This window comes from Mastomys coucha, unplaced genomic scaffold (genome assembly GCF_008632895.1).
Source record: "Mastomys coucha isolate ucsf_1 unplaced genomic scaffold, UCSF_Mcou_1 pScaffold15, whole genome shotgun sequence".
In the NCBI taxonomy this organism is placed as follows: domain Eukaryota; kingdom Metazoa; phylum Chordata; class Mammalia; order Rodentia; family Muridae; genus Mastomys; species Mastomys coucha.
Window position 1 is genome coordinate 115,369,408 of NW_022196897.1, and position 9,763 is coordinate 115,379,170.

Consider the following 9,763-nt stretch of genomic DNA (forward strand, 5'->3'; position numbering starts at 1 on the left):
TGTTCCTTCTCTCTGCGCCTTTTCTTTGGGAAAGTGGTCAAGCTCATCTTGACTCGAGTTGTGGGATGTAGTTACAAACTGTAAAGTCCATTACAGATGGTTACTACTCATCATTATGCTTAGCAGATGTGGCTTTGACTTTCAGGGGAGCTCTGGCCAGAAGTCTCACCGACAGCAACAAGGGAAACCCTGATTGATGCTAGGAACCATATCTTGTTATACCCTGGTCACCAAGGGAGCCAAGGATGGCATCTGGTAGGATGAGAGAGCTAAGCAAGGGCCCACATGGCTGGGACCTTCACTGTTCATCGACTAACAAGTATTCGGGGCTGGTTGCTTTGACTCCAACCAAACCAGATGGCCTTTCTGTCGTCCTGTAAACATGCTGTGGTGTGTGCTCCTTGGGGAAGGTGTCCCTGTCAGTCTTTTGTTTCACCTACTAATCAACTGAAAACATAGACAAAAGCAACAGGCAAAAGCTACAGAAGGCTGGGATAGCTGCCATATCATCTGGGAGTATATGAGTTTTTCCCCCAAGTGGATTTTTGGGGGAATCTTTTAATTCCTATTGCTAGTAGAGGAGCAGATGCACTCAGTGAAAGAGTAGGCCTCAGAAATAAGAGTTTTCTTTCTAGAGTGCATGCTCTTTATGTATAGACTTTGGGTCTAGTTAATTTTGTGCATGCTGATTTTGTTGTTTATTTTTTTAATTGGAAATATTTTTTCATATATTCTGACTCCTTTCCCCTCTGATTCTCCCAGGTTCTCTCCATCTCTACCTACCAAAACTATTCCTGCATTCTTTTTCTCCTTAGAAAGTAAACAGGCAAATTAAAACAAACAAAAACCCCAATAATTTTTTAAGAATTTATTTATTTATTATATGTAAGTACATTATAGCTGTCTTCAGACACACCAGAAGAGGGCATCAGATCCCATTACAGATGGTTGTGAGCCACCATGTGGTTGCTGGGAATTGAACTCAGGACTTCTGGAAGAGCAGTCAGTACTCTTAACCACTGAGCCATCTCTCCAGCCCCCAATAATTAATTAAACAAAACACAACCTAAACAGGAGAAACACATACATACGGATAGACGACGGATAGACACATAAAACCCATTAAGAAAACAAATTGGAAGCCATAATATGTAAGCAAATGACCAGTAAAGTAAAAAAAAAAAATGCCTAAACAAAGCAACACAAGACAAGAACAAGGAAACAAACAACAAAGCACTCAAATACCATTGAGTTTGTAGTATAGTATATCGGCCATCTACTGTTGGGCATAGGGGTAGGGTGCCCTTGAGTATAGTTGGAGACTCTGTTACAGAAAATAGGTTTGCTTTTGCAAGCTGTTGTCAATTGAAGAAAGCTCTTTGGTTATTGATGAAGCTCTGTATGGTTTTCCCTCTCAGTGCTGGGACCCTGCCGAGTGTGGACCTGTCATGGTAACACAGTCCTGTTGTGTCTAGGAGGCACTGCAAGTTACCTTGTTGTCATCTATCTCCTATGACATCTCTCATTCTGTCCTTTGTCCAGATTTGAGTCTCTTTGTTGGTTCCCATCTATTTCAGGAGAAAGCTGCTCTGATGAGACCTAGCAAAAACACTGATCTGTGGCATAGCAGAAAGTTGTTAGTAGTCATTTTATTGCTGGGTTTCTGTAGCAGAACAATAGTATTTGGTTTTCCTGTAGGCCCATGGCCTGCCTATCTAGTCTCAGGCTCTTGGCCACCAGAGAAGTGTCATGCCTGGGTTCCATCTCATGGAGTGGGCCTTAAATCTATTTAGATAGACCAAGGTTGGTTATTCCCACAGTGTTTGTTCAGCAAAGTATTATGCAAGCAGGTTACCATTGTAGACCACAGGGTTTGTAGCTGACTTGTGGTTCTTTCTGCTTTGATAGCATGCTGAGTATCATGAAAACTTGTCTGTAGGGGTGAAGGTTCTAGTTAGGCAGGCTCAGCTTGACTTGTGTTCACAGAGATATATAAGTGTTGTTTTCAGCAATAGGGCCTTCCTGTCAGTTTGTAGAAAGCAACCCATATCCTTGGCAGTGCCCTGGGTTGTTGGTGACTTTCCCTGGGACCTCTTTGGCCAACAACTGAATTACATGTAACCTATTCCTGGCACTGGAAGTTATACTTAGCAGAGAAAAATGTCTAGTTGGGGGGATTGTCTCCTCCATTATTTGGTGACTCCATTTAGATTTCTTTCATATATGTATATATTTTAAGAAGCTTCTGTAGTAGTAGGTTTCCATATGACCCCTCCAATGATCCTCAGTGTTAGTTGTCCCTCCCACTATTCCCTTCTTGTTTCTTCTCTTCCCTTCCCCTTTCCGTTTGATCCTCCCATTCTAATCTGCATCCTACCCCCAATTCTGTTTATTACCTTGTCTCCACGGTACATATTTATGTATAGTCATTGGGTCTGATTAATTTCAGTGCATTCTCTGGTTTTTTATGTACAAGTCTTGTTTTGTTTTAATAAGTTTATTAAAAATAAGGAAAAGGAGGGGATTCTTGGTTTTAGTCCCAAGTCAGAGGTCCACATCTAGGGATAGCCCCCTTCTTGCTGCTTGCTGGCTATATTTTGAGGCAGCACAGGGCATAGTGTATCAAGAAACTTCTGTGGGGTGTGTGTGTGTGTGTGTGTTTGTGTCCAGGATCTGCACCTCCACCACCACCCCCCATTTTTATTTAGATTTACTCATTATTTTATGAAATTATTTCTTTGGTTTTTTTCGAGACAGGGTTTCTCTGTGTAGCCTTGGCTGTCCTGGAACTCACTCTGTAGACCAGGCTGGCCTCGAACTCAGAAATCCACCTGCCTCTGCCTCCCAAGTGCTGGGATTAAAGGCATGCGCTACCACTGCCCGGTCTTTTTTTAAGATTTATGTATTTAATGTATATGAATATACTGTAGCTGTCTTCAGACACATCAGAAGAGGGCATCAGATCCCATTACAGATGGTTGTGAGCCACCATGTGGTTGCTGGAATTTGAACTCAGGACCTCTGAAAGAGCAGTGTTCTTAACCGCTGAGCCATCTCTCCAGCCCTCATTATTTTATGTATGTGCCTGTTTTGCCTGCATGTGTGAATGTGCATCACATGCATGCCCAGTTCTAGTGGAGGTCAGAAGAGGGCATCAGATCCTCTGGAACTGGAGTAATAGATGGTTGTGAGCTGCCATGTGGGTACTGGAACTTGAGCCTAGGTCCTGGAAAAGCAGCCAGTGTTCTTAACTACTGAGCCATCTCTCTAGCCACTAGGATCTCCCTCTTTAAAGACCATCAAAGCTTAATCATGGGATTCTGCCCAAATGGTTTATGTAATCCTGATAACCTTCCAAAGGCCTCATCCATCCAGACACCATAAGTTTCACCACCCTATTATCTTTGCAAGGACTTTAACATCCTTTCTATAGAGTCAGACCGTATTCTTGCCATCTACGACACAGCTTTGTAACTTTCACTTGACCCATTAGCAGTCTTCGTACTGATACACAGATACCATCCTTCTCTCATTCTTCAATTTAACAGTGAGCTGATAGATCATTTATTTAATTTCTTTAGTTTTGGACTTTGGAGGTATTGCCTCATAATTGGACATCTTTATTCTTGAATTCTTTTCCATATTTAGAGTTATCAGTGAAGCCAGTTTTCCAGGAGTAGAAGTACCAGGCTCCAGCTCTCAGCACACCTGAAACTCTGAAAGGTTTTTAACCAACTATTTCCCAGAGGTTGCTTACCCTCCTCCATCAGTGTGAGGGATGTCTTTCCCATAGCGCCTACAACCACTTGGGGTGGCTGAAGGTACATTCAGAGTCTAGCTGGAGACATTGGCAATGAAGAAGTGAACTCATTGAATGTCACAACTGCTATAGGCCCTATACTTTATATTCATTCCACTCAGAGCCTAAAAGGGACGGAAGGCTTCTAGAGGAAGAGAGAGGCAGACATGCCCATTCTGGTGTCACTTTGTGAATGAGCAGGGCACCTGTCCAAGACCCAAGGCTATGGGGATGGGGCCAGTGTTGTCTGACTGTACTAAGCACAGATCAGTGGAGAAGGGTGAACACTGGGCTGGAACCAGGGCATGCTTCCGAAACTGCAGACAGTAGGCTTGATGTGTCTCTAGAACAAGGAAGCCACTAAAGGGTTGCACGTGTACAGGAAAGGGCCTGTTTGGGTCAGTTGTCTAGGGAGAAACTAGACACTCTGAAAACTTCAGAACATTGCTACCCAGATGACCTGCCCTGTCTAAGACAAAGCTATACTTAGCTATGTGATTCAGTGGCTTAGAGTATGGGACTGACCCAAGACTAATCTCTATAGGCTTTTGTGTGTTGGGTTTCTTTGAAGAGCATCATCTTGTCTTATTCCTGAAGCCTGGCATCAAAGCACTTCCCAAATAGCAGCCAATGCTCACGTGACCAGCACCAGGCATTCTTCTAAGTATCGTGTGTATGTGTGTGTGTGTGTGTGTGTGTGTGTGTGTGTGTGTGTGTGTGTGTGTGTACTCGTGTGTGTGTGTGTGTGTGTGTGTGTACTCGTGTGTGTATGCACACGCACATGTAATGTTTCAGGCAATAGCAGACAGTACACAATGGTATTCTATTAAGTATACTCTGATATTCAGACAGCTTTACATTTATTGTATCATTAAGCTATGCACAGCTTAGTTTATGATCTTTAAAATCACTTGTGACATAAGTTATGAGACCAAAGAACAAAGGGCTTGAATTTGTACAGTCAGCTGGCAGAACGTATTAAGACACAGTTTTTTTGTTTTTGTTTTTGTTTTTTTGTTTTTTGTTTTTTGTGAAACAAATAGTATATAAACTTTAAGATAATTCAAGAGGGGCTGGAGAGATGGCTCAGCAGTTAAGAGCACTGACAGCTCTTCTGCAGGTACTGAGTTCAAATCCCAGCAACCACATGGTGGCTCACAACCATCTATAATGAGGTCTGATGCCCTCTTCTGGTATGTCTGAGACAGCTACAGTGTACTTACATATAATAAATAAATAAATCTTTAAAAAAAAAAGATAATTCAAGAAAGACACATGTTGGTCATCTTTAAAGAGATTAATTGAAGATCTCAGAAAACCTATCTGCTCAATACACATGATTAGTCACAGAAAGCTTTCTCTTCCATTAATAGCAGCTCAATTTATACACACAGAAAAAATTCTTAAGACCATGCAAATTCAGTTGAATTCCACCAAAATGTTACTTTAAGAAAAAAATTAAAAACACACACCAAAACACGATCAAGATTAAACTAAAGAAAAATAATAAATAAGCATAATTTATATTTTATTTTAAAAAGTTTGACATCACACATATTAAAAGTGTGTTATGCCATGTTCATTCATTCCTCGGAAGTGGCATTTTTAAAGTGTTAAGCATTGTTAAATATCAAAAAATACAACTCTGTTTTACAATGTGGTACTGGCATAATTCAAAGTACTGTGCCAATTATAAATAGATAATCAAACATATTTAAAGGAAAGCATATAGACACATTTATATGCACACAATTTATTATAGTCATGCAATCAAAGATATTTATAAAAGCAAACAATTTCACCCACCCCTCAGCAGTAATCAGGCATAGTTTTGTCTCCAGAACACTTACTTAGTTATAACTCCAGGAGATGATGCAGTGGGCCGAGTGGGACCCATCTCTCGGTTCTGGGAATCCTTGCTCTGGGTCTACCCGACAAGGGGGGTGTTGGGGCTGGGGAGAAGAGGAGGAGTAGGTAATGTGGTCTCTTTAAAACTTGTTGGTTAACTTAGTGTATGTAGGTTCTTAGAAGCTGAACACTATTAGCAAAATCTTACAGGGGTTGCTTCGAGGCTTGACAGCACTTATTGGTGAGAGTGGAGAAGAAAGGCAGATAGAACCAAGACCATTAGGGTCACCTAGGAATGGGTCCTGTGGGGTACAGGGAAGCTGGAGTTAGGAAAAAGGTATAGGATTTGTGACAGATTGGTAGCTGGAGCCAACATGCATTAGGTTCCCCCTTCCAGGTCTTCCCTTAGTCATATGACCTTGAAGACATCAGTTTCCTTTCCTGAGAAGGTAAGTAGAAGCTCAGCTTACTTCATGGGAAGTATTGAGAAAACAGTGTACACAGCTTCCAGTCAGTTTGGTTTGGGTATGGGCGCTCTCTTCACCCACTGATCCAGTGTCCATGCATTGCCTGCCTTCTGTCTTCCAGGTCGATCCTTCGGGACCCACAGTCTCATCATGTCTCGGACAAGATGGCAGAGGGCACAGGTGGTGGCTATCTCCTGACAGCTGGACCTCCCACAATGTGAAGCTTTTGCTTGGGGTTCCCACTCTCCCCTTTTCTTTTTCCTTTATTATAATAATGTTTTTTTAAACATTAAACCATCAAGACTTCTGAAGAGCAGAAGGCTGCACTCTGGACAGGCACCTTTTTATTGTTGGGTTTTTTTGTTGTTGTTGTTTTGTTTTGTTTAAGAACATTGAATGTGGACAAAACTTATGCATATAGTCACTGTTAACCTGTTAAGTTAGAAAGCAATTTTGGTTTTATCTTTCATGTTCTATTTTCTTTCTTACACACATCTCAGTTCTACTTTAGCATCCCACTTCCCACAGAAGTTCTGTCTACCCAGAGTTTGATATTTCTCCTGGAAAGGGACACGAAGATCTAAGGAAGCAGCCTCTGAGCTGCCTCCCTCCAGATGTGGGAGCTGCTGGACTCCTCTGATGGGCTGGTCCTGGCCAGCCCGGCCTCAGACAGGAGCAGAGATGAAGAACCTCTCAGAAGAGGAACCAGGGGTTGGCCAGAGGGACTCTAGAAAGAAGACCTAAACCATGAGTTTGGTTCCCAGGCCACACCAGGACTCACTGTAGTGGGCATTGCTTCCCTCTTTTGACCTTTCCAACTGGAGTCCCTGAGGAAAGAGACCAAGAGTGGTCATCCCATCACTTGGGGATAAAGAGACCCCAGCCCCACTCTCCCTGCACAAGCCTATCTTCTATTAGGACTGTAGTGCCAACCCCCTGTCAAATTTGGTCTTCCTTGGCCTCTTGTCTCTACTATGAGGCCAGTACCTTTCACCCTCTGCTCCTGGATTGTCTTCTCTATGTGCTACAAGTCCAGCCTGTCACAGAGACTACCTAGGTCTCAAGATCCAGTTTTGATCCTTACAGAGTACCCTCAACTGGTTGCTGCCATCATTTCCTCGAAGTGAAAGGTGTGCCCTGTGTACCAGGATCCCTAGTGTCACCACTAGGTGACACTGTCAAGCGCCATCTCTCTTACCCCCAAGGACTTCATGTTAGGTGATCAACCTCTATGTCACAGTTGTCTGATGAGAAGAGAAAGGACCTGCGTTGAGGAGGAGGTCTGAGGCAGATGGGGGTGCCCAGGTGGCTAATAGAAGCCCATGTAGCAGCTAGCCATATAAAGCACCCCGACCTAGATCCCCATGACTGCTGCACACACTTTGACTTGTAATTCCCTTGCAGTGTTCTTACAGCCTCCTGAGGAAAGATGATCTCCCTCCAGCTGCCTCATGGACCCCACCATTTTCTCTGGTATTGCCCTCTACTTTGGAGCACCTTTGGTTGCTCCAAAACTTTTCCAGACTTTTCACCTTGTTCTGGCCTTGTGGGATGGGGTCTCTGGACCAGGAAAAAAGGGATCTGTGTTCATTCTTGTTTATACTTCCTAAACTAACACAGGATGGATAGGGAAGGAAGAGGTCAGGGGGAGCATTCCCTCAAGCAGGGGTCCCTTGTTCCTGCAGTGTGGGAAAAGGCCAGCACAGCTGGCAGCTGACCCCGCTTAGTTAGCTCTGTCCACTTTTCACTTTCCAGCCTTCTCTTAGGCAACTCAGCACCAAAGTTTCTTTCTCCTCTTGGCCAGAGGTCAGCTGCTGTTCCTGTGGGTGCATGACTGAGGTGGGAACCTTACCTTGTGCTGCCCTGTGATAGCATCTCGTCTCCTTGAGTGACTTTATAAGCAGCCTCCTGAGCCTAATCAGAGTGGCACTGGGAGGGTGGGAACAGTGGCATCCCCTAATTGCAAGATACATTCCATTTCTGTTCTGCTCTCCCTTCCCTTGGGTGCTGCAGTCTCTGTGCCTGAGCAGATGGGGAAGCAGTCTCTGAGCTCAGGACCTCAACTCTTCCTGCTCTAGTCCTGCTCTGGGTTCCTGGTTAAGGCTCACTATCTGTCTACCTTATTCTTTTCTCTTCCCCTGTTTCTAACCAAGGCCTGGGTTATAATGTTTTTCCGCCATACTTTTCTTGGTGTCAGTGTAGCCCCTGTAGGTTGCAGGTGGGTAGCCTAGTGAGGGATAGCCTGCTTCCCCGCACCTTATCTTCCATGACTCCCAGCTGGTTCTGGCCTGGAGATTGCACCTCTTTTTCTGGCTCCAGTGAGAGCCAGGTCTTGAGCCCCAAGTGCCTGTTCCTGCTGTTTTCATCCTTTCCTCCCTGTAATCCATGCTACCACCTGCCAGCTAGCTGGAAGCTGGCCCCATGACATGCTTGCTGTGCTATGGCAGGTGGGCGTGTGGTCTTCTCAGTCCAGCTCCCTGTCCCTCTTGGAGATCAACGTCTTTGCTCTGTTACTCCCTCTTCTGCCTTTGTCTGGGGCGCAGGCTTGCCAGTAGCTCTAGTACATCTGATCTCAGGTGTCTCCAGGCTTGTTAAATATGTTCCCATTCTAGAAGTTTGCAGAACTCATAATGTTTGTCCCTTTGGGGGCGAAGGGGTGAGGATTACCTGTTGGGAGACTAGCCTGGCCTCAGTTCTCAGTACTCCAAGCTCAGCTCCCTGTCAGTGAAGGGAATCAGCAGGACAGATCATAGTGCCTTATTCCATTGTCTTCCCCTGTCCAGATTCAGCCAGAAGCAGGTGGCTGTCTGGCTCATTTCCTCACTTGTACTCACAGTCCCCACCTGTATATAGCCACAGGGGAAGGAAACCTGAGCCCCCACCCACCTCCTGTGGGCTATAGCCAGACACATCCCTCTTGCCTCCGTGGCCCTCACAGCAGCTTTAGACCAGGACCAAATGCTGCTGCCCACATATGCACACTGCCTTTGTCCCTCCCTGTTCTTAGCTCTAGCCAGGAAGACATCAACTGCACCATCCAAACTGGCACCAGCTAACCCCCTCTGGTCACAGGAGACCAAGGTTCAGGCTCTAGCCTCACCTAGCTTAGGGGCACTGGGGCAAGGAGTAGGAACTCTAGTCCCACCTTGGAGGGCTTGCCCTTTGGCAGCCTGAGGGATGTTTTAATGTTTACTTAAAGAAAATACCCTGTTTACAGCTGGAGGAGAAATGCGCCCACACTAGGTGAAGATCTGACTCTGGATAGGGCCTGGTCTCCTTTGTGGCACTGCCAGTAGTAACTGCAGTGGTGGTAAAGGCAGAGAAGCCTGGAGTGAGCAGAGGCCCTTGACTCACTCTGCTTCCTAACCCTGTGGTGCTGAGACCACTCCCTGTTTTCCTCATAGCCTTCTTGCCCCACCAGTCCCCACCGTGTCATTTCCATCCTCCAAGATTCTCAGCTCTAACATATCACTATTTTAGAAAACCAGTGTTTGCAGCAATAAAGTTATATTGTTTTGTGTGACTCTTATTCCAAGAAGAGGAAAAGAGCATCGTGGGAATCTGTTTATGCTATTAGCTGTTTACTGTGTGAGAAGACAGTTTGGAGGGATGGATTATATGGCTTTTAACCTTTAGGTATCTTGAAGAG

At 44.7% G+C, this 9,763-nt stretch overlaps 1 protein-coding gene across 3 annotated transcripts in view; it reads left to right on the forward strand.

Moving 5' to 3' along the window:
• Nucleotides 1-6,453, forward strand: part of Stk35 (serine/threonine kinase 35) — a 33,290-nt gene extending 26,837 nt beyond the window's left edge. For all 3 annotated transcript variants that reach the window (XM_031371885.1, XM_031371886.1, XM_031371887.1), the window contains one exon: nucleotides 6,236-6,453. Coding sequence is in view for 1 of the 3 variants with exons in the window: in XM_031371887.1 (XP_031227747.1) it covers nucleotides 6,236-6,312 (77 nt within the window). In the remaining 2 variants the exon portion in view is untranslated. The remainder of the gene's footprint in view (nucleotides 1-6,235) is intronic.
• Nucleotides 6,454-9,763: the final 3,310 nt, after the last annotated feature.